Source organism: Penicillium atrosanguineum, assembly GCF_028827265.1.
Source record: "Penicillium atrosanguineum strain IBT 20685 chromosome Unknown utg000002l_segment0_segment0, whole genome shotgun sequence".
Lineage (NCBI taxonomy): Eukaryota > Fungi > Ascomycota > Eurotiomycetes > Eurotiales > Aspergillaceae > Penicillium > Penicillium atrosanguineum.
The window spans coordinates 1224629-1247321 of NW_026623134.1; the positions used below are offsets into that span (position 1 = coordinate 1224629).

General features: G+C 48.5%; 10 protein-coding genes across 10 annotated transcripts; 5 read left to right on the forward strand and 5 right to left on the reverse strand.

The window, feature by feature from the left end:
* Positions 1-759: 759 nt before the first annotated feature.
* On the forward strand, positions 760-2678 carry N7443_002207 (sugar porter family MFS transporter; the record flags this gene model as incomplete). Its single annotated transcript, XM_056882263.1, has 6 exons — positions 760-842; positions 898-1355; positions 1409-1770; positions 1830-1979; positions 2042-2346; positions 2399-2678. 6 exons carry the CDS (start codon positions 760-762, stop codon positions 2676-2678), a joined length of 1638 nt encoding a protein of 545 aa, XP_056744104.1.
* Positions 2679-3876: 1198 nt separating this feature from the next.
* Positions 3877-4842, forward strand: N7443_002208 (P-loop containing nucleoside triphosphate hydrolase protein; the record flags this gene model as incomplete). Its single annotated transcript, XM_056882264.1, has 1 exon — positions 3877-4842. One exon carries the CDS (start codon positions 3877-3879, stop codon positions 4840-4842), a length of 966 nt encoding a protein of 321 aa, XP_056744105.1.
* A 264-nt stretch (positions 4843-5106) lies between these two features.
* On the reverse strand, positions 5107-5505 carry N7443_002209 (uncharacterized protein; the record flags this gene model as incomplete). Its single annotated transcript, XM_056882265.1, has 1 exon — positions 5107-5505. One exon carries the CDS (start codon positions 5503-5505, stop codon positions 5107-5109), a length of 399 nt encoding a protein of 132 aa, XP_056744106.1.
* A 281-nt stretch (positions 5506-5786) lies between these two features.
* Positions 5787-10904, reverse strand: N7443_002210 (uncharacterized protein; the record flags this gene model as incomplete). The annotated part of the gene is made up of 15 exons (XM_056882266.1): positions 5787-6015; positions 6081-6455; positions 6520-6603; positions 6652-7335; positions 7392-7442; positions 7495-7566; positions 7619-7742; positions 7796-8131; positions 8180-8342; positions 8410-9128; positions 9182-9415; positions 9468-9747; positions 9812-10038; positions 10089-10617; positions 10674-10904. 15 exons carry the CDS (start codon positions 10902-10904, stop codon positions 5787-5789), a joined length of 4338 nt encoding a protein of 1445 aa, XP_056744107.1.
* Positions 10905-11717: 813 nt separating this feature from the next.
* N7443_002211 (uncharacterized protein) lies at positions 11718-12649 on the reverse strand (the record flags this gene model as incomplete). Its single annotated transcript, XM_056882267.1, has 3 exons — positions 11718-12035; positions 12092-12323; positions 12378-12649. The coding sequence occupies 3 exons, from the start codon at positions 12647-12649 to the stop codon at positions 11718-11720; spliced, it is 822 nt and encodes a 273-aa protein (XP_056744108.1).
* A 647-nt stretch (positions 12650-13296) lies between these two features.
* Positions 13297-14262, reverse strand: N7443_002212 (uncharacterized protein; the record flags this gene model as incomplete). Its single annotated transcript, XM_056882268.1, has 1 exon — positions 13297-14262. One exon carries the CDS (start codon positions 14260-14262, stop codon positions 13297-13299), a length of 966 nt encoding a protein of 321 aa, XP_056744109.1.
* An 855-nt stretch (positions 14263-15117) lies between these two features.
* Positions 15118-15495, forward strand: N7443_002213 (uncharacterized protein; the record flags this gene model as incomplete). The annotated part of the gene is made up of 2 exons (XM_056882269.1): positions 15118-15182; positions 15243-15495. The coding sequence occupies 2 exons, from the start codon at positions 15118-15120 to the stop codon at positions 15493-15495; spliced, it is 318 nt and encodes a 105-aa protein (XP_056744110.1).
* Positions 15496-16839: 1344 nt separating this feature from the next.
* On the forward strand, positions 16840-17661 carry N7443_002214 (uncharacterized protein; the record flags this gene model as incomplete). The annotated part of the gene is made up of 1 exon (XM_056882270.1): positions 16840-17661. One exon carries the CDS (start codon positions 16840-16842, stop codon positions 17659-17661), a length of 822 nt encoding a protein of 273 aa, XP_056744111.1.
* A 387-nt stretch (positions 17662-18048) lies between these two features.
* On the reverse strand, positions 18049-19584 carry N7443_002215 (class I SAM-dependent methyltransferase; the record flags this gene model as incomplete). The annotated part of the gene is made up of 11 exons (XM_056882271.1): positions 18049-18282; positions 18338-18692; positions 18742-18772; positions 18837-18862; positions 18914-19032; positions 19085-19120; positions 19184-19228; positions 19282-19288; positions 19364-19417; positions 19470-19501; positions 19552-19584. 11 exons carry the CDS (start codon positions 19582-19584, stop codon positions 18049-18051), a joined length of 972 nt encoding a protein of 323 aa, XP_056744112.1.
* Positions 19585-21421: 1837 nt separating this feature from the next.
* On the forward strand, positions 21422-22510 carry N7443_002216 (putative inositol phospholipid biosynthesis protein Scs3; the record flags this gene model as incomplete). Its single annotated transcript, XM_056882272.1, has 2 exons — positions 21422-22279; positions 22358-22510. The coding sequence occupies 2 exons, from the start codon at positions 21422-21424 to the stop codon at positions 22508-22510; spliced, it is 1011 nt and encodes a 336-aa protein (XP_056744113.1).
* Between the last annotated feature and the right edge of the window lie 183 nt (positions 22511-22693).

Consider the following 22693-nt stretch of genomic DNA (forward strand, 5'->3'; position numbering starts at 1 on the left):
CGAGGAACAAGCCCCGGTGCAACGTCTTGGCATTCTAGATCAGTCAGTCCATGCGAGGCAGTCTACAGTAGGCGCATGAGATCGAACAGGGATACGAGCTTACACAATATAATGACGTTGGTATCACCATGGATCATTCGACCAAAAGATTCAACTTGACGGGGTTTCTTGTCTGCGAACAGCTCGTTGAATTGGACTTGGCGGCGTCATCTAAGTTACCGGGTGCTGAATAACTTCCGAGGCAGTGGCAGTGCTATACTTACCACAACTCTTAGCCCTGGAAACATATTCGGCCCAGAGCAGAGTAAAGAGGAAAAAGGAAACAAACATACAAGCCCTTTTGTTGCGCAAGCCGCCAACGTGTGCCATGCCACTGCCAAGCTGGGCCAAACCGCCGCCAAGAGATACTATACCTTTCCGAGAGTCCGCCAAGTTATTACATGCTCCGCCAAGGGTTTTCTCCGAAGGCTACAGAGCGGAAATTAATATTTCGAAATAATTCTGACCAGTTACAGCCTTCCCCACGAGCCGCCCCCAAACCGAACAACCGTGGAATCCCCAGGCCCCGATGACTTCCCCGTATCTTGGCCATCCCCATGCACTGGAGATTTCGAAGCAGCTCGGGTTACCGGATCTGTCAATCCGAGGACCTGAACTAGTATGGTCGTCCATGGTATATAACCGGCTGACCGTCAGGGGCCCGTTTGCCGTCCTCAGTGCTTCGTTTGATCCTCGCTGTTCGCGCCGTGTTTGGACAATATGTTCGGTATTCCGAAGTTCTTTGGTTGGAGAGGCAGGTCTCTTAACCTGGCTATAAGTTCTCTTGGAAGTCTTGATTTCCTGTATGTTATTCTCACTTGGCACTTATAACTCCTTGATAGTAAACTGACCAACTAGACTTTTTGGTTATGACCAAGGTGTAACAGGTGGTCTCCTAGACCTACCATCCTTTATCAAATATTTCCCCGATATCAATACAGCCGATGAGACTATCGACAGCGCTACCAAGTCGCAACGAAGCTTGAATCAAGGCATTTCAGTTGCCTCGTATAACTTGGGCTGCTTTTTTGGCTCCATTTTGACCATCTTCATCGGCAATCCACTTGGCAGGCGACGGACTATCTTTTGCGGCTGCTTGACGATGGCCGCCGGAGCTTTGTTACAAGCAACTGCGTATTCTCTGCCTCATCTGATTGTTGGCCGCATCGTTACCGGATTTGGAAATGGTATGAACACGAGTACAGTACCGACATGGCAGTCAGAATCGTCGAAGGCCCACGATCGCGGAAAGATGGTTATGATCGAGGGTATGCTCATTACGGCGGGTATTACTCTCAGTTATTGGATTAACTACGGTAAGTGAAATGGGCTGGACACATGCTGGAATTAAGTGCTGATGACCGCATAGGCTTCTCATTTATCGGAGACAGAGAGGTAGCCTGGCGCTTCCCGCTAGCTATTCAGATTCTTTTCGCTGTGGTCATTTTCACCTCTATCCTTAACCTGCCAGAGTCTCCACGATGGCTCGTGATGCAAGGTCGGAACGACGAGGCTTTGGAAATTCTCGAGTACCTCAATGAGAAACCTCGAGATGACCCATATATCGTCAATGAGCTCATCTCCATCCAGGCAACCGTCCAGGAAATGTCCAAGGGCTCTTACAGAAGTCTGTTTAATATGAGTGAATATCGAGAATTTCATCGCGTGGCGCTGGCCTACATCAATCAGATGTTCCAGCAGATTTCTGGAATCAATCTAATTACCTACTATGTGAGCTCCTCAACCTATTCATATGTCCATGTCTGCCCAATATTAACACGATGAATCAGGCACCTGTACTGTACAGTGAGATTGGTCTTGGAAAAGGCAATTATCCGAAGTTGTTAGCAGCTTGCAACGGCACGGAGTACTTGATGGCTGCATTCATTCCCATTTTCATCATTGAAAAAGTCGGACGCCGCCCTCTGATGCTTTTCGGAGTAAGTTGATCATTACGAGCTTTGTCAAAATCAGATCGACTAATGAAACGTTTGCATTCTAGGCCGCAGGCATGTCGATCTCGATGGCCGTTCTTGCGGGCACCAACTATCGTCTGACCCACTTGAAAGATAGCCGGGCCGGCATCGGCCAAGCTGTCTTCCTTTTCGTCTTCAACACCTTCTTTGCCATCGGTTGGCTTGGAATGACATGGTTATACCCGGCAGAGATCGTGCCGCTGCGAATCCGTGCACCAACTAATGCGCTGGCCACAAGCGCCAACTGGATCTTCAACTTCATGGTGGTGATGATTACTCCAGTTGCGTTCGACAGCATTGGATACAAAACGTACCTTATCTTCGCTGTTATGTATGTTTCACTGCTCAGAAAACTGGCCTGAAGCTCGGACTGACAATTGCAGAAACGCGTTCATCTTCCCCTTTGTGTACTTCTTCTTCCCAGAGACGCGCTATCGTTCCTTGGAAGAGATGGATGCCATCTTCAAGAAGTCCACAAACGTGTTCAACGTCGTGTCTATCTCCATCAAGGAGCCTTACCGCTACGATAAGCACGGTCAGCTTAAGCCGGAGTATCTCGAAGAGGCTATCCGCCGCGAGAGCATCCGCCATGATGGCATTGACGTACACGTCGCCGGTGAGAAGCTTGACAGCGATGAAAGTGGACATGAAGTCAAAGCCTGACAGATTGAGGATGTGTGTGGTTGAATTGGCCGAGTTCATAGAATGGATGCATACGTGAGGTTTAGATATTGTCTGTGGCCAAATAGAGATGCATCAATCCATTTGAGACTCGAAGGCTGCGTCGAGTCGCCGAACTGAATTGAAAAATTATATGAAAAGTGCTGAGTGGTGATCTGAGAGGATTCAGTCTAGGTGGCACTGAGTTCACATGTAGAAGTTGCTGCGCCCAAATAGCTGACGACTGAAAATATTTCAGGCCACGTCATAGCTGATGCTCCATCATGCAGGTACACGTATAGACTCTGCAAATCAAGAACAGATCAGGACTACTGTATCTTGGTGATTCTCATCCGCCATTCCCTCCTGACCATGTGGAGTGAGAGGCCCGGGATCGACGTGGGTGGAACTCAGGTAGACAGGAAACTACAGTCCCCCCCCCCCGAACTGAACAAATGCAAAGGTGAGAGAATCGGAAGAGAGGATATCCAAGGATAGCAATCATCATCGATGTCATCTCTGCCAATTGGTGGTGATTTCCAGGGGGAAAACGAACAACCGCCTTGTGCTCAGACGATCGCATTAGCTTCCCATTAATCCGAATAAGGTCTATGGTCTGATCTGAAAAATAGGAAAAGGGGGCCTGACCGCCCCGCTGTGCCAAATGCGGCCGCCAAGAAAAGGAGAATCTTCAACGATCCTTTCTCCTATCGAATCTGACAAGTGTCAGCAAAGATGAAGGCTCCACTAGGGATCGACCATCGGCGCAATCGCTGATGTCACGGGGGTGCGATAGCCAACCGGCCACAAGCCTCAGAAGCCTAGAGCTAATGGTTTCCCCGAACACGCCCCGAACCCGGCATCCATCAGAACTCTAACTGGGTCCGTTCCGCCGATTAGGCAGGTCTCAAAGTCCCAATGCCGTTAGTACAAAATGTCTATTGAACGTAGGGAATTATGAAATGTCCCCGTCCCCCACAGGCCCCTCCCGGTCCCGCGACCTAGACTTATGTTAACCCGGCAGTCCTCTCTGCTCAGTCTGGAGCACAACTGCACAGCTGTTAATCGTGACCCTCAAAATGGGTTGAATTGCGAGCTTGCCCGTCAACCCCCCTGTGCGGTCAGTCAGACAACCACCAAGGGCATTTGAATATAGCCAACGAGGCCCCCTTTTCCCTGCTCGACAGGAAGGACAGTCCAAATGGCTGGCGAAACCGGTCCAATCGATGTGTCGCGGGCGATAGCCATGGTGATGGCAGGATTGTTCACCCTCTCAGTTTACAATGTGTTGGAAATTTCCATTGCGATCTTTTCCACCTTCAGACGTCGCAGCGGTCTGTACTTTTGGAGTATGGTGATCGCTACAGTGGGTATTCTGCTCCACGCCATTTCAGGATTCCTTCGCTATTTCGACCTCGCCCCCAACTTTCTCATGTGTGTCCTGATCTGCATTGGCTGGTATGCCATGGTGACCGGACAATCGGTGGTGCTTTATTCACGCCTCCACCTGGTGACCACCCATGTGCGATACTCTCGCTGGATTCTCTACATGATCATCTTCGACTTCTTCGCCTTGCACGTTCCCACCACTATATTGTTCCTCGGAAGTAACCATGGTGTGAGCAAATTTGTCGTGCCATTCAACATCTACGAGCGCGTCCAATTGACCGGCTTCTCGGTCCAAGAGACCATCATCAGCGGTCTCTACATCTGGGAGACAATGACTGGGCTACGACCCCTATGGGCCATGAAAGGCCGCACTGGTCAACGAATTATCACGAACATCGTTCTCATCAACGTGATCGCCGTCTTGCTAGATGTGTCTCTCCTAGCGACCGAGTACACCGGCAATTTCGACATACAGACAACCTACAAACCCGTCGTCTACAGCGTCAAGTTGAAAATGGAATTCACAGTGCTCAACAGTCTGCTCGCTGTTGTCCGCACGAACTCGTCAGCTATCGAAGACATTCAATCACTACGCACGGATGATCTCCGTCTCCACATAGAGCCGAGGTGGAGTGGAGACCGTTCTGACCGCTCAGCTACGGCCACCACCGCTTTTGGCGTTGATGATCAAAGCCACCGGCGAAATACAGGCAAAGATTCGTCTACTCATACGCACCACTCGTGGCTTTCGGACAGCCATCGAATGGAATCTATATGAATCCTCCAGATTTCTGTACATTACTACATTGCTTCCAATACTAGTGTTACTTGATACCCACTCTGTCAAATTTCGTTTTTCTTTTCTGTTCCCCTTTGTGTCTGTGGAGCAGCTTCACTGTACGATTAGACTATATGATAATTTCCAAACCATCAATTCATAAGAGGTATAAAACGAGAAATATGCTCTGTCGAGACAAAAACGGCGAATGATGCAAAGGACCCCACTGATCGCAGCCAGGAGCGGAGTTGAAGAAACCACACCTTAATCGATCCTATCGCCCTCCTCCCCCTTCCACCAGACCCAAGCATGTTCGCCCCAAATCAAAGTCTCAATGACAGCAGAGGTCCCCAAAATGACAAGCACAAGGAGCTTGAGCTTCTTGCGAAAGCCCAGATTTTCAAAAGTCATGGCTAATGTGGAGTCGAAAGGCTTCGACCCCAGATCCGAGCCTCGTTTAGGCTGCTCATGTGTCTCGTTCATGCGGATGGCATGTGTTGTGAATGTGGATGACGACGGCGGTAGTCTGCATTGCCTGAGTGGAGTGCGGGGAATGGTAGATAGGGTACGGGTGGAGAGTGGAGGTTGGATCGGGGGCCGCGCCAACAAGCTGCTCTTGGAGCCTCCGAGGGACAGGCGGAGCGTGTTGATGGTTACACTCATCGTGGAAAGGGGATTTGGTAGGTGTCTGTAGGAGAGAGAAGGCGCAAAGTGCTCGCGACTACTGTTCAGGCGAAGTGGCGGGGGCCTAAGGTGTCAGCCGCCGTGTGACACACGCTAGTCTGGACTTGTGCCCGCAATACCCCGATAGCCGCCATTGCTCATAATTTCTGGAGAATTAAAAAAATAGGATTCAAAAATAGAACGAATAAAAGATTCTCTCTAAAATGTGTAGGAAATTCTAACCGCACTGCCTATCTATCGATCGTCTTCTCCTTCCAATCTCACTCCGAGGAATGGCGGAAGCTATCGAACATAGCTTTAAACGCCGACCCTTCCCTTGAAAGAAGCGCTTTGGGTGTATCAAACTCAACCACCCTACCCTGCTCCAAAAATGCAATCTTGTCATAGTCCAGAATTGTATCAAGCTTGTGTGCGATAGCGATGATAGTTTGGTCTTTAAAGTGTGTTCGAATTACCTGTTGCATAAGCTTGTCTGTTTCGGAATCCACACTACAATGTACTAGTCAGATTCATAGCGACAAAAAAAGCGACAAAAAAAGCGAAAGCTGTCATACCTGCTGGTCGCCTCGTCCATGACGAGAATCCGACTTGGTTTGCATATAGCTCGGGCGAGGCAAAATAGCTGTTGCTGGCCGTGGGAAAGGAAGCCCTCAGACATCTCTTCATCTAAGCCTCCTTTGGATTCCACGTGCGACCATAGATTGACCGCACGTAGCGAATTGATGATGTCTTCATCTTCCATATTCCCCTCTGGGTTGGCGTTGAGCCGTATGGTACCGTACAAGAAGAAGGCTTGCTGTGGGATGGTATTTAAGCGAGAGCGCACGTGCGATCTAGACACTCGTGAGATGTCGACGCCATCTATGGAGATACTTCCACTTTTAAGGTCGAGTATTCGCAGAACTGTTGAGATCAGTGATGATTTTCCGCTGCAAATAGTCAGAAAAGCGAGCCATTATGGAAAGTCAAAGGGCTAGAAAAGATGAAACAAACCTTCCTGTTCTACCACACAGAGCGACCTTTTCACCGGCGTTAATCTTCAAGTTGATGTCTTGAAGTACTGGATCTGAAGTTTCACTAGAGACGAGTTAGTATCAATGATCGGCGCTCATGCACTGCACTTACTCATATGAGGCTGACACGTTCGATATCTCAACATTGCCATACCCAGGCCAGTAATCGGGGACAGATTCGGTTTCAGAGTCCAGATCTTCTGTTTGGGTAGTCTGAACATAGGAGCGAATCCGAGAGACGGCACCAATGGAAGTCTCAAGTCCCGTCCACTCCGTGACCAGCGTCTGCAATGTAGAACTGAAATTAACAATGTTAAACAGCGCAATACCCAAGAGATTCAACGAGTTTCCCCTCATCGATGTCGCAACAGCAATCACAATCACAGCAATAGCTGCAACGATCAAATCAAGCACCAAATTCAACCATCGTTGGATGCACTTAAGCATATAGTACGGGCGCTGGGAAGCATCGAGTGCAATTTGATTCTGACGTTGATAGTGCTCCGCCCACCCGTATGCACGGATACTCGGTAGACCACTGAGTGCTTCAAGGAATTGAGAGAAGAGAGGGGCCTTGGCTTCAATATCCAGGATTCGGATTTGGCGCGATGTGCGAACGTAGTATCTTGCGACGTAGTAAACCGCCAGAATACAAACTGGAATCACAGCTGCGGTGATGTACGAAGAACCGAAGAAGACAAGGAAACCTTCAACAATGCAGCTAAGAGCTGCTTGGTTTGTAAGCTCCAATGCGGATGGAAGCTCTTCATCGATCAGTTCTAGATCTTGGCTGAAACTATAGTGCAATTTCTGTTAGTTGCAAGTTTGGAATAGAGATCCGATGGAATTAACCGATTTGTAGTAGCTCCAATATCCGTCGAAGTCAAGAATGAGGTGGTGGCTCTATGGAACCGTCAGTAAATAGCTCCATGAAGGGGATGTCAGATGATAATACTTCATGGTTGTGCTGAGCAAAATCTCGTGGAATTTGCGAGCTGTCTTGGGCAAAATTATCATTCCAAAGACCCTAGATGTTATTTAGAATCAGCTAGAATTATTCAACGTGAGTGCCAACATACCAGTTTGCAAGGAACGATGAAAGGAGCGTCAAGACCCCGAGCGCAGTATAACCACCGAGCCAATAGCCAACGTTCTCATTCGGTCGAGTCTCATTTGCAGTGGTCCACCACTGGAGCCAAATTTCTGTCTTCAAGTTAGCTGATGCCCAATCGCAAAGAAGAATTTGATCTATATACGTGGGGAAATCAGTCCAAAAATGAACAACACCGCGCAAGAAAAGAATAAGAAGAGTAGCGGCCAGCCAATGATCTGGAAGTAGTACAGATAAATTGTCCAGTCCCCAGCTTGCCGGCTAGTGGTGTCTGTCTCTTCATCTTCAAGGTTCAAATCCTGCAATGTTTCATCATCAAGTAAGAGGTCCGGAGCCCTGGACGTATTGGCCTTTGATGGTGTGCTGGCAAGAGTACTGACGTAGCCGCTGGAAGCCATTAATTCCTCATATGAGCCCTTCTCAATAACTTTCCCGTGCTGGTCAAGAGAAACGATAAAGTCGGCGTGTGAGAGATGGTGCGCTGTGAGCTGTCAGATGAAGTTCAATTGAAAAAGTAAGTCATTCGAACCAGAATTTGTCGCCATAACGACGGTTTGATCAGTCTCCTCCACAAGGCCCTGGGGTCCGAAAACCGACTTTAAGATGGAATTTTCAGTGTGGCGATCAAGGCCTGTCAGAACATCATCCAATATGAGGATGGATTCTCTTGAATACAAAGCTCGCGCCAAAGCCTGCGGTGAGTGAGCGGCAGTCAGCGTCGCCATAAAACAAATCTAATGAAGACGTGATTTCACTTACGACACGAATCTGCTGTCCTCCGCTGAGTCGAGATCCCCGTACACCGACCTTGGTCTGGTCTCCAGCCGGAAGTTGTTGTAGGTCCGTCTGCAGGGCGCATGCCTGAACGATGCGATCATACCAACGACGGTCCCAATGAGATGCACCGACGATATTCTGCTTTACTGTACCAAATGTGATCCACGGAGACTGGCTGCAATAAGCAGCGTTTCGATAGGTAGTAGATATAGTGCCAGAGCTCTCTGAGATTTCGCCCAGTAGCACCCTCAGCAGTGTCGACTTTCCACAGCCAACAGGACCAACGATCATGGTAGTTCCCTTTGCTGGAACATCAACGCTCAAGTTACTGAAAACCGGGTCGTCATCGACGGACCAACCCGCCGAAAAATTGCGGATGACCGCACAAGATTGCCCTGGAGTGAGATTGCTGCCGTCTGTTTGCATATCGATTAACGGAGCAGGTTGAGAGAGATGTGTCAACCGGCAATCAGCACGTTCGACCTCGAGAAGATGCTTCTGAATTCTTTGGAAGCAGTTGGAAACGGCCATGATGTCCTCTGCTCCGATGACGAAGGAGATCATTGGTTGATCTAAAAGTGAAAACAGGGTCAATGCCGAGAATGCAATACCATTTGTTAAGGTAGAGCTCTCATGAGCCTGAGACAGCAGAACATAGACACCAAATCCAAAAACTGGGGCCAGAGCCGTGGATGCCCAAGCTATGAAATTCCAATCAGAAAGGCCGCGAGAAGATTGGGAACTTTGAACTCACAAACAGTTATGATGATGACGGTGTATAATCGATATAGGAATGATGCTTTGATCTCCTGCGACCGCAGATCTCGAATGTTGTTGGCAATTGTCTCTGTTAGACCCGTCATCTTGATACTCTTCATCACTCCAAGAACCCTGGAGGTCACAGCAACGCGTTCCTCTACAGCCTCAAGCCACGTGCCTTGCGCATTAGCGGACGCAAGTGCGAGTGGAATCCCAGCAATCAAGCACACTGTTCAGTCAGTCCATGAACTGAGTAGTTTTTGTTCATGATATTTACTTACGGACGACAACGACCGTTGATGCGATTGTTGCAACATTCAGCAGACGCGCAAGCAGCCCGAGAGCTATCACAACCTCGATGAAATTTCCATAAACCTCGTGGATGTCAAGGAGCCCACTTCCAATGCGCTCAATATCGGTGCTCATTAAAGTTACGGCTGTCGCATCTGATATGGCCGTAGTACTCATCCGAAGCGTCTTGTCGAAGATCATCGTGACTAGACTTCCCCTGACCATGGTGATGAACCGAAATACTTTGTGCGTATAGACAGCGTATGAAATCTGAAAGAGAGTAAATAAGCCTTCCAAGATTTCAAGACAATTGTGGGAGGAAGTTTTCACCTACCGCAATACCAACGTACACGATCGCATATGCCGCAATGAGGCCGCGAGCGTAGTAATCGGAATTGACGTGCTCAGGCTCAGTCATAAAATCCAATACCCGCGAAACTAGAAAGGGCTGCGTGAAAGTGAAGGCAGTGTAGCCAAGGCGTGGCAGTATACCCGCCATGTAATCCCATTTGTAATGGGAAGCGAATGTCCACAGCAATGAATTTGGCCGGTATTTGTCGGCTTGAAAATGTCAGTTTCTAGAAAGTCAAATCTACAAGCTTCAAACTTACCCTTGTTCCACTTTTGAATTAGGTCTTGAGGGTTCGATGCTTGCTTAATGTCTTCATCTAGGTCGGGCAATGTCTCTACGGTGAGAGTTGTCTTTGACCCCTTCCGCAACAAGCCATTCAACCACCAGAACAAGCTGCGATTGAAAACACCGCCTGTGGCTTCAGGAGAGCTTCCTTCAAAGGGTTTCTTCAGTAAAGCTCTCTTCTCTACTGATTCGAGAACAAGAATGATGACCTTGCCAAGCCATCCCACGGCGAACAAAATCGTCACCAGTCGATTATGTGGCATAAAAGAGAGCGTTCGCATACGCGCAAGGTCAAGAAGCGAGCTTGTCCCTAGAAAGACACATAGGACAGTTGAAGGGCGCAGGGACCGCATGTGCTCGAGATGTGACAGATATATGGCGAAGAGGAAAGTAAATAATGTGACCAGGGCTGTGGGTATCGTAGCCCTCGTCTTGGACGTGGGTGGCTGGGCCCAAAGAATCAACATAACGAGTTGAAGAGCTAAATGTAGTAGAAAGAAAATCTAGATGCTTTTCAATTAATCATTTGTTGGTGTCACGATACGATTGGAAATCGCACCTCCTTCGCTGCATACAGCCATGATCGATTGACCTTCTCCGAGGCGCGACGAAGAATCCAAATACGAGCAGACGCCGCCAAAAAGAAGAGAGAGGCTGGAATCAGAGTAAGAATTAATTCCTCAAAAAGCAAAGTAAAGTCGAAGCCATTGTGACAAGACGCGTTAACTACCGGGCCGAAGAGGTCCTCATCAGCCACGGAGCATGGGACCTTTAGTGACGCGAGCTTCATGGCGATGGCGATGGCGAAAGCATGAGAATTGCAGATCCCCAGCTGCTCATGAGGAAACAGAGTGACTTTATAAAGCAGGTTAAGCAGGGGCTGAATTGAAGAGGGTTGTCAGACGGATGCCTGGCCCAATGTGGGTCTAAGGGTCCACAAGGGAGCAACGTGAGTGGTGGATCCCTGGTCGATCATTCCAACCTAGGAGCCCGACTAATCCAGGAGTAACCTGGTACGTATTGGACTCTACGAAATTCGTCACTAGATTATCAGAATAAACCCATTGCTCATGTTGGAACACATTTGTGGGGAGAAAGCTCTACTTTTCTTTCTATTCTGCATATATTCCGACGCCTGGATGTCAGGCCTTCAACTTCGTAAAAATGACAATTTATGAGTCATGAGTGACCTACATTTGATACCCGTCACTGTAAGATAAATAGGCTGGAACAGTTAAATTGAACTTTTTAATAAATTTCTAAGCATCGTCTTAAGGCCCTTATTGAGGACTCTTCCCTCCCCCTTTGTTCTTTAAGATGTCCATTTGAATGTCTTCGAATGAGTCTGGGGAGTTAAATTACGGCTACTTATTTAAACCATCTTTATCGTTTTCCTGCTTCGGCTATATAAGATATAAGCTGACCGAAGCAGGAAAAATGATTCGATAAAAAATATGAGCCCGTTGTCTCTATTGGCTGCTGTAGATGTGTGTCATTGATTCTAATTAACGCCTTCGCTGTCCAATGTCACGCATAAAATAAAGTCGCACTTATACACCCAGTTGGAACCAGAATATCACAAGAAGAGTCATTCATACATATATTACACATTTGTGTGACCGGTGACTTGAGGCGGAGGCGCAACAGAGTAGTAGGTGGTGCCATAGCTCGGATCCGAGACGGAGGTATAGGCTGTGTTGTCGGTTACCCGCGACTTTTCCATACGGTCACGAGGTAGATTCCGAGTCACAATGCCAGCAGAAAGGTAGATGCTCATGACCAGAAACTCCGGTAGGGTGCCAAAGATCACCTGCACGGGCATGGAGGCCCTAGATGAAAATCCGTATCTGAATGCCGTCACAATGGCGTAGACAACTCGTACCCCAATAAATAGTATAGCAATGGCGAGAGCAAGAAGCAGCTATGAAGGTGTTAGCTAGGAAATCATAAAATCTGCGAGGAAGTGAGATTTCATACCTTCCTCTCTCCTGGAAGTCGGCCTCTGTGTGCTTTTGCCTTGAAAGACAGAACAATCATTCCAGTGATCATAAGCCAGCCCATGGCCAAGATGATCATGCCGACTTTTAACAAATTGAGATTATTGCCACTGGCTGCTGCTAGACCGATGCCAGCGCCAATAACGAGATGAGGAATGAGCATGCCAGCCCATCCCAGAAAAGGAGAAAGGACTGATTGGATAGAGGTATTTCTACAATCATATTAGCACTCAAAACATTCACAGGTACAAAAACATAGAACTTACGACTCGTGCAATATACCCAGAGCTGAGAAAAGAAGAGGAGAGAGACCAATTCCGACGATAATGGAAGCAGCGGTATTGGGCTTGCCCGTTGTGGAGATCGCATGATAGGATATGCCATTACCGGCCAGGCGTAGACCACACATGAGTATCACATAGAGCCAGCCCACGATCCCGTGCTTGCCGTGCTGGATGAAGCAGTAAATTGCGGGAAGCACAGCCATAGCGTAGAAGACTATGTTGGCTAGTTCAAGAGATTCGGCTGCTGATGTCATAGTGAATTGATGTGCCACGGATCAAGGTGGTTTTTGTAGGATATTAGATTCGAATGATAATTTGGAAAAAGCTTGGTTGTTGTAGATGAGGTAAAAAAAACCGAGAGGTAAAATATTGGGGAAGATTGCAGCCATTTTATGTCTACATGACTTATAATTGTATTTTTTGTTGATATATTCTTTCATTAGCCACTGAGCCTACCGTTGGGGCTGTGAATAAGCTGAGCGCTGAATGTGCAGATCAGGCCGATGTGGGTTTCTTGTCAGATGTAGGTTTTGATTGGCAGCACGGAGCATTAGAGCTAAAGCCACACAGAAGGGAATGGACAATAAACCGAAACCGAACCCGAATTTTAGCGTGGGTTTTAGCGCTTGCCAGATTTGCGTTTATCTGTGGACAGGAGGCTGTACTCCACTCACCACATGTGGCCTTTCATTGACTTAATCAAATGGTCTGATTTCAGTTGGGCCAAATAGTATGAAACGGGACCGAGCAGTCACCAGCCTTGCTTCGTTATCGCTAAAGCGGTAGTCACCCTTTGACCAAAGTGTGAGGTTATCTACGATCTGCCGTCAATGTGCTGGTTAGGGATAAGTACGTTCAGTTTGAAGTTAATTGTGATTATCGTATTATTGTACATTTCCAATCAATATAAAGCGTCGATCATACTCCAATTCGGCTGAGGAACGATAGGCCCGTTCTTCGGTGCCTCTTTCTCTTCGGAGACCAGATTCAGGGCCCAAACCATGGTCCACTTCCAATCAGGAGGCAAGATACTGTTGATACCACGGACCTCTCGCTCGGGAATTCCGCGAAGCCACCATATATTTTCAACTTTTTTCGCCAAGGCAAACAAGTATGCCAAAATCACCAAAGCCCGTGGTCGTTTCTCGTAGAAAAAGTCAAGAAAGTCGCCAGGTACAACTGGTGGAAACCCGGTGAACTGCTTGCGAATGACCCAATCGGGCTTTTCATTTTGCACGGATATGTATAAGCGCTCTAGATAGTGGATTGTCTCACTGTATGCTCTTTCTGTCTTCTCATCCATAACTTCTTCATCTCGACGATATTCGAGGAGAAAATGGAATGTCTTTTCCGGGCTCTTGTACGGTCCTTGGAACCAAACCGTTGGTTGAGCCAGCAGTAAAGGACACAGACGTGACTTTGACTGTACCAAGATATGATAAGAGTCCTTGAAGACGGTTCGAATGCCACGTGCTATTGAAAGCCATAATAATGGGGGCTCATACGGTTCTGTTGAAGACTCCGATCGTAGAAACAGAGTGTACAGTGAAATCAAGACAGCGTTCAAGCAGACTGACTCACTTGTACTCCCGTCAAGTGTGGCTGTCACCGGACGGTGTCGCTGAAGAGCAGAATCGATGTAAGAATGATGTATGGGGCGCAAGGAACTTGCTTCATTTGGAAGGAGTGTGGCGCGATGCGCTGCACCAAGAGCAAGTAATGTGTGAAGAAGAGGCTCATATTCAAAAGCCATTTGAGGAACTGAAACACCCCACATATCACGAACGCCCGCTAGTTGGGCCGAGCTCATCGTTTCTGCGGTAGCGGTTACCCAGTGATGCATGAGGCGTAACTCGAGGACCCGCATTTCCCCAAGCTCTGGAGAAGGCAATGAGGGCTTAGGGCTCACTTGGGCTATTCTTCGTGATAGTACATTGGATGGCTTGGGCTGAGTGGGATCGTAAACACGAGTTGTCAATGAAGGGTACTCGCATGCTACACCGTGGCGGGTACAGTGACTGCATCTAGGCCGTGTTTCATCGCACTGCTGAAATGTTGGCATTTCCGACGAAGTAAGCGCCCTCCCCTGATCTTACCTTGACCTTGCGTGATTTGCACCGAAGACATCCCCTGGTAGATTTCCGATGATTCAACCGGGGTGGCATGGCTCTGCAGTAGATCAGTAGATCACACCGGAAGGAGATAAAACGCTTCGGATTCGGATTTGGGTTCCGATTCAGACTCGCAATTTTCAACTCGGTTTCGGGATAGTCAGTTTATTTAGAACGGGTGGAGGTGAAGAAGCAGGCTTGTCACTTAAGGAGGCGCAAGGGTTTTTGGCCCCGAGGGCAGCTCGGTTTCGGTTTCGGGTTGTTGCCTAGTTTTGGGAATAGCGTGGAAAAGGCAGGCGGTCAATTGGTTCAGGGTGGTGCCCAGACCCACAAGGCTGTGCGGGAACCAGTCACTCGATCGGACGCTTATCATGGACACTGGCAGTGAAGAAAATAGCTATTTGCAGGATAGAATCGTGCTACCTAATGGAAGGTCACGCACTGCCTCAAGAATGAAGATACCGAGTTAAAACCCTCGAGCTTAAATACGTCTTCAATCCCCCCAGTCTTGACCTCAACCCATCCAATTCAACAAGCGCCATCCAACCCGAAGGCTTTCCGACATCTCTCTCTCTCTTCTTTTTCATTCTACTTCAACTTGAATCTTCATCATGGGTCTCATCAAAACTGGTCTTACTTTGGCTGGGGGCTACGGCCTTATCAAAGCCGCCTCCAAGTGAGTTACTTCCTTACGGACCTCTCAGGGCTATACCTCCTAACGATAGTTATTTGACAGAGCTGCACATGAATACGAGGACAAGAAGGACAAGCGCTACGGCCAAAACCAACCTCAGTCCTATCCCAACCAGCAATATAACCCGGGTTATAATCAGCAAATGGGATATTCGTACCCAAACCAGGGGAACAATACCCGCCCTCAGTCACAATCCCGCAGTGTTGAGCCTCAAACGAAGGACAGAGAAGATGCACCGCCCTCATACTACCAGCGTGGGTCTGCCCAGGAATACTATTCCGGAAAAGGGAACTAGAGAGATAATATGAAGAGGACTGAAGATACTGCGATTACTGTTTGACATTTCTGTTCCGGAGTTCGTGTTCGGGGCAATAGCGTTTTGCAGTACATATAGAGATTGATCATTAAGTTTGGAGACTGCATTCAAATCTAGCTTCCTCATGGACTAAGCATTCCTAGACCTGTTGAGTACTAGTGTGTGTTAGTCGTATTTGATTGTTTAGGGTGGCACAAGGCAGCATTTGGGGTCTAAACTGACCTCTTCGTGGACACAGCCTTACACAGAAACCCAACTACCGAGTCCATCGGGATTCGATAATCGAAGCTCTCATGGCCTCATTCGAAACACCATGGGGAAGTGGTATGCAATCATATCGAAAGCTTAGATGGATGCAAACCTACGGCGCATCGAATCAAGTTCAGGGTATGATCAGCCCTGCGGCGTATAACCAAAATAGCAACCCCGCATAGAAATTGGAAACCCGTGGATTTCCACGGTCGGAATGATTCGAAGGGGCCAATCGCATCTTATTTGTGGCAGTGAGAGGTTGGTTTGGCCCCAAACTTCGCCCGGTCTAGCGTGAGCCACTTAGACGACTCGACCAATCTCGATCGAAGAAACGACCAGGCCACCGCTTTATTTCCCGCGATGATCACTCAATACGGTCTAAGCCTCAAAACAGCGCCCCACTCGCTTCTTGGAACGCGAGTAAGCACAGTAAACATCGGACTCTTTATAATAAGCTTAAGGGACAAGGCCTGGGGAAAATTCGATTTCAACCTCATTCTCCAGCTTCCACGAAGGTGCTTATTTGACGTCCTTGTCGTGTCTTGTCTTAGCCCATTTCCCTTCACACCGTGCGACTGGAACTAGGAATCATCTTGCAAAATGTGCTCCTCAAATGGGCAAGCCCGACCGGGGGAACTATGGCAGCAATCAACGCATAAATGGCAGCAGTCAAGTCGCGCACTGTGGCGTCGATCCACAAGTGTTTTGTCCGACTCCAAGAATAAATGTCATCAGACGACTATGGAAGCCTGGCATCGATCAGCAGATACTTGGGTACACTCCAAGAGTCGATGCCGCCAGTCAACTGCAGACATTCTGAATAAACCTGCGAGTAAATTGCATCAGAAGACGAATCGATTCTATCAAAATTCATTTCCTTCAGAGGCGAAAAGTGAGAGACATCTTGGGGAACAGCCATCTGTAACCAAAGCATCATCCACGTCTGCTCGTCCAACGCTATCCTCTCACCCATCTCAATCCCCCACATCTTCATCATCTGGGTCATCGCCCGCCAAACAATCTCAACAATCCACATCTCTTTCCAGTATGGACACAGACACTATTCACATGATGGAGACCAGCACATCAACCGATTTCTCGCAGACGACACCGGAGAAGCAAGTACTAGAAATCATCAACTTGACGGATCAAGTGCTGTATCAAGCAGCCTCCGCAAAGCAATTAAAAGACTTCAAACCCGAGCTCCTCGGCGAAATCGAATATAACTGGATCTTCTCCACTATTTCCGACGCAGACAACGCGGCACGAGATTTGGCCAAGCTCGTGGAACCCTACCGACTCGAGATTTTGAAGTGCAAAGGCAAGCTCAAGTCCACCACTCGGAAGCGCTGGGCAATAGCGGATTCTCAACTCGCTCTCGAGAAGAGATCTAGACTAGGTCGGTTCAAGAATAGACTGGACCGATCTATCAAACACCTCACCGGTGATATTACTCCCCCGACATCCCCGCAGCAATGCGACGGTGTTGTTTATGCCGAGCTTTCTCCTCGGGAATCCCACCAGCAAGGTGATTCAATTACCATTGCCGAGCTCCCTGCCAATACTCATGATGACCCGCCATTCTACGACGAGCTCCCTGCTCGCTTAACCTACAAGTCCGACTCCGCATTAAGCTTCGCAGAACTTCCCGGTGACTGGCCCCAGGTTCAACTTATGCCTTTGACCCCAATACCCAAGATCATTGTCACACAGCCTCCTGATGAGATAATGCTTGACCGCCTTGATCTCCCCGACCACGAACAGTACATGTATGAAGCGTATGAACTCGATGGGACGCTGTATTGGGATGAGATACGCGACAATATTCGAATGCAGCAATCTGAGTCTCTTGCGGGTATTGTTGCGAAGATGGATCTCAACCGGACTCAGTGATGAAAGGGATTGGCTTGCACCTTTTTTATGGCATCACGACGCATATGAATGGCAAGGGGAGATATTACGAAGCAAGCGGATGGCATTATCCTGTGAAAATATGAATTCAATATGAACATAGTCATGCTTTATGAACTCTCATTGTGTCAATTTTAAAGCCGCCATCGTATCTGGCAAAAGATCGAAAGGTAATTTCGCCCCGATGGTTCAAAGGTTGAGTCCCGAAGTACGTTCTCATTCACAAATGGCACATTACATCTGATGATGGGGGTTTGAACGACTTCTCGACATGCAGAAAGTTTTGAATTTCGAAGCCCGCGTATATTGGTGATGAAATATTGCCATAGCTATTATTACTTGTATTTACATTACCCTGAGCAGCCCGAATCATTCAGGCTTTTGCCCGTACACCATGTATACTCTTGTGTACAAATGATTCGACAGGTCTTTCAACTCACGTCGAACACCTGCCAGCAGGGCTTCGATTTCATGACGGGGCCACCCGAGCATGCGAGTGAACAATGCGTACGTGTATGGCGGCATCGCTTCGAGCATGTTGAGCTGGTGGTATCTTCCAAGTTCTTTGAATTTGGGATCTTTCGGCCAGGGACTTTGGGGTAGCTGTCGGAGAATTAGCATCTTGCGAATTCTTCACGATCGGGAGCGAGTCACTCACCTTATAAACCACTTCATGAACATTGATGAAACCGGCTTTTTCCATGAGTTCCTTCCAAGTACATGCTGCGTCTGATTCCTTCCCGAACATCCTTGATGACAGTTGAATGTACTTTACGCTCTCAACAAGACACGTCGCTTTGAGATGAGTGCCGTCATCCGAGAAGGTGGCCGGTTCCATGGTAGCCATCTCAAACCATCCGTTTGGTTTGAGGTTTTCAAAGGCTTGCCTGAATAGTTTTTCATGGTCTCGGACGGCCCCTGCTAGTTCACGGCCGTGGATGTAGTCGAATGGTTTGTTGTAGGACCATGGCTGTTCAAAGTCATCGATTTCAAATCGACAGTTTGGTGGCACCCTTGGCAGTTTAGCATTTCAAGTCACATTGATTTTTTCCGGATTCTTACCACGATGGTTGGATGGGACTCAAGTCAATCCCTATCGTGTGGTATCCATGTCAGCGGTGGTTTAATCTGAAGAGAGCCCAAAAAAAAATACTCACCGATAACTTCTGCTTCGGGGTTCTCACTTTAGCCAGTTAGCAACATAGCTTTGTGGTTGTCCTGGAAGGAAGCTTACTCCGCAAACTCAATTGCCCAGATCCCGGTACCTGTTCCGATATCTAGCACTCGCCCAGACTTTTTGGCAGGTGCTAGTTGTAAAACTCCTTTGAGAAGCATCAAATAAATGTGATGGCTCTGTTTTCGTCAGTATTCTTCAGGGTATATGAAAAGACGGGTAAGCACTAACCAGATCGAGACGATCTTGTTCCTGTTCATCGTTCGGCTGGGTGGAGATCAGATCAGATCAGATCAAAAAATTGATTGAATATCGAGAGGGATCACATACCAGAAAATATTCGCCCTCGTGATACGAATGGTACCGGCGACCGTTCTAGGTGAAGAGTAAGCAAGGGTTAATGGCAAGGGCATGCCAAAGAGTCCTACCTCATATCTGACGGATTATCAGCTAGGTTCCATAAATTGAGAAGAAATAGAATAAACCATAGGTTTGATCCGTGACACTTACTGGTAATTCAAGGCACTCGAAGTGAGGCTCTCTGTGTAAGTCGTAGAGTCGCCGCTGATAACAAGGTTAGTACTATACACATTACTACCCCAGCCAGGAGACATACGAGCCGGGATAAGACGAATCGTTATCCGATAGCTAAAGCGTGTCAATAAAATATCTAGCAATGAATTCTCGGAGTGACGAACGTCGGGCTCGATGGTATTGGAGTTGAGCGCCATGTCGGGAAGTATCACCAAACCCCGGTTTTCGGAGTGGGATTCGCGAAAGTTTGAAGGGGGGGGGGAGACTAGAAAGGAGAAAAGAGAAAGAAAAGAGCCACAGCGGGCGTCTTATGACTCCTCCAGCCTCTCGACAGGCTGCCAGTGACCCAAGCTGTCGGGTCGCGCACTAATCAGCTCTCAGTCGCACTCCTTTTCACTTGTCCCGACGCTGGCACAAAAGGACGTCCCAGCAGTATGGTGCAGACTGGAAAGGACTCGGGCGATGGCCTTTCTGGTATTACAGTAGACGGCTAGTGCTGTCAATGCGTTGCACTGATTAGCCTGTCCGACAGCGCGATCCGCAGGACCTGAAAAGGGTGGTTTTCCTCGTCCAATCAACAGCCGAGGTGGGTCGTGCCGAGTCAAGAACGCTGTGATACACCATTTTTACGCACTCCGCGAGACCGTGGGGCTTTTTCCCTCCGATTCCACCGCCAGTTCCTCCACGCTAGGCTCTTTTTATCATGAAGAGCCTCTTCGATCATGAAGATCCTCTTCGATCATGAAGATCCTCTTCGATCATGAAGAGCCTCTTCGATCGAGATGCGATAGATATGTCGAGGGTTTGATCTCAAGAAGGAGAGATTCAGGGGGACAAGGGGACGGGCCCCAACGAGAAACTCTCAGGCTCGAGCCGGTGTGTGCCCTAGTCGCCTCGTTATGCAGTGATGGACCCGGTAGATTGGGTGGTTGCCACTAAAAGCGGAGATAAAATGGCGCTCAAGTTACCCATCACCGTAATGATAGCCAACAATCCGCATTCGGTGCTTTTGAACCTAGCCTATACCGCGGGAGCCACACGTTCGTGACCAAGGAAAACATGTGTAATGTGCACTAGTTCCCGTGTGCCTATAGGAACCCATGGTAATGTTTTCCTTACCCTTACATAGATCCCGACTCGTGCGACATATGCACCTCACGTGGAATGGCGTGGTTTCGCCCTCGCTTAGTTGTGAGGGGTTCGATTCATACTGATCTAGACAGCAGCATATAGGTGTCGTGCACCGGATTCAAACCCGCCTGCCGCGGAACGGCTCAACGGGAATGCATGCGAAGATCCGCTGTTGTCGGTTCAGACCAAGGGTTCATGGCATATTCCCCGTCTGACCACCAAGCCTGTCAGATTCACTAGTTAGGACCTGGAAAGGATCCAAAAGGAGTTCGTCTACATTCAAGGCCCCTGCTTGTTCACAGCAACAGAGTAATCCGCCGATATAAGGTCGCCGTGATCGTAATGTTGATAGTGGGGTTCCGTATTGATAGTAAAAGCCATGAGGCTTCGCGTACATGACCTAGCACACGGTTTAGGAGAGCTGCATATGGATGGTAATTGATTACAAAGTACGTAGCTCGGAGATCTGGTCAACATTTGTACCTTCCAAGCCACCAGCACTTGCCTGGCCCTAAGACCTCAAGACACCTTCTGCCAGGTGTAGGCCATGTGCAAGGACGAGGAGGCCAAATGAAATATGAAACATAGAATTCATGATTGCTGAAGCAGTTCAATTGAATATTTTTTGTCGTTATTCATGACTGCATGACTGCGCCATACTTAGAAAGGAATCGTATGCCTGAGACCTAAGGCGTCATTTGGTGCCTCGGCAGGTGAAGGTTGATGTCATCCCTCCAACTGTCATGACCGTCAACTTCCCACTTTATTCTAACCCCGGTCTTTCTAATTGTGACCGGGCATACTCTTCAGCCAAGGCTTTCTGATACCTACGACTTTCCACTCTATACAAATACGCAGCTGATCGCAACAATCTGTACGACTCCGGTCTCGTAGACCACAACAATGCCTGCGCCCGCCCGACCTGCTCCCTCCCCAGTCGTCCTCCTGGTATACCCAGTGACATTACTACTGGGATCTCTATTCTCAGTCATTTCACCCGTCGCTCGATCAACGAGGAGCTCCTCACACGACCCCGCTGCACCTTTAGCACCTTCCCTCGCCGCCGACCTCCACCTCTCCGAGAGTCCGGTCAACTACTTCGCGCGCAAGAGTAACATCTTCAATCTCTACTTCGTCAAGGTCGGCTGGATATGGCTGACTGTCGCCTTTGCATCCCTGGTCCTCTTCCAACCCGCATACAACCTTTCTTCTGCTTCGCACGCACAACAAGAAATCCGCTTCCGCCGCTCCATCCAAGCTTTCCTCCGCTGGTGCCTTGCAACAATTGTATGGTATCTGACGACGCAATGGTTCTTTGGCCCAGCTATTATTGATCGCAGCTTCATGATCACGGGTGGAAAATGTGGACAGGCCTTGGACCTGGTGGCAAAGGCCAACTCGGAAAGCTCGTCCGTTCAGCTGGAAACGGTTTTTACGGCCGCTGCCTGCAAAGCTGCCGGTGGTGCTTGGAAGGGAGGACACGATATCAGTGGACACGTGTTTATGCTAGTCCTGGTTACAGCACTTCTCGTTTTCGAGGCGGTCGGCGCTGGTGCCGTTGCTGCGTCTCCCAGCGCCGCACCTGAGAGCGCGGGTCGCGAGCGCAAGGCCAGTGATCCTAATGCACTCCCAAACGGTGACCAGGATGCCAGCTTTGGAACTGGGAGGACTTGGTCGATGCGCCTGGTCTGGGGAGTGGTGGTTCTGGGTTGGTGGATGCTCTTCATGACGGCTATTTGGTTCCACACATGGCTAGAAAAGGTATTTCGACTTCAAGACCCTTCTGAACTCAATACGCTTCCTTTATTTACGCTCGATACTAACCATTAAACTCTTTAGTGGTCCGGTTTGGCCATCGCTCTGAGCACGATATACGTCATTTACATTCTCCCGAGGAGACTTCCGCCGTGGAAGGATATCGTTGGCCTTCCGGGGGGTATAGACGTGCGTACATCAGCCTTTTTCTCTCTCTGTGAACATATTCTCCGATAGATTCCAAGGTTGCATTGCTTCGGCATCTGGTGAACGTTTTGTACCATAAAGTTGCATACAGAAGACACCGTGCATTGTTACACTACTTCACTTTTAACAAATGAACAACCCTGTGTTGAACAGGATGTATGATATTTAAACCAATCTCATCACCTATCCAAAGGCTTAGGCTCAGGGCCCAAG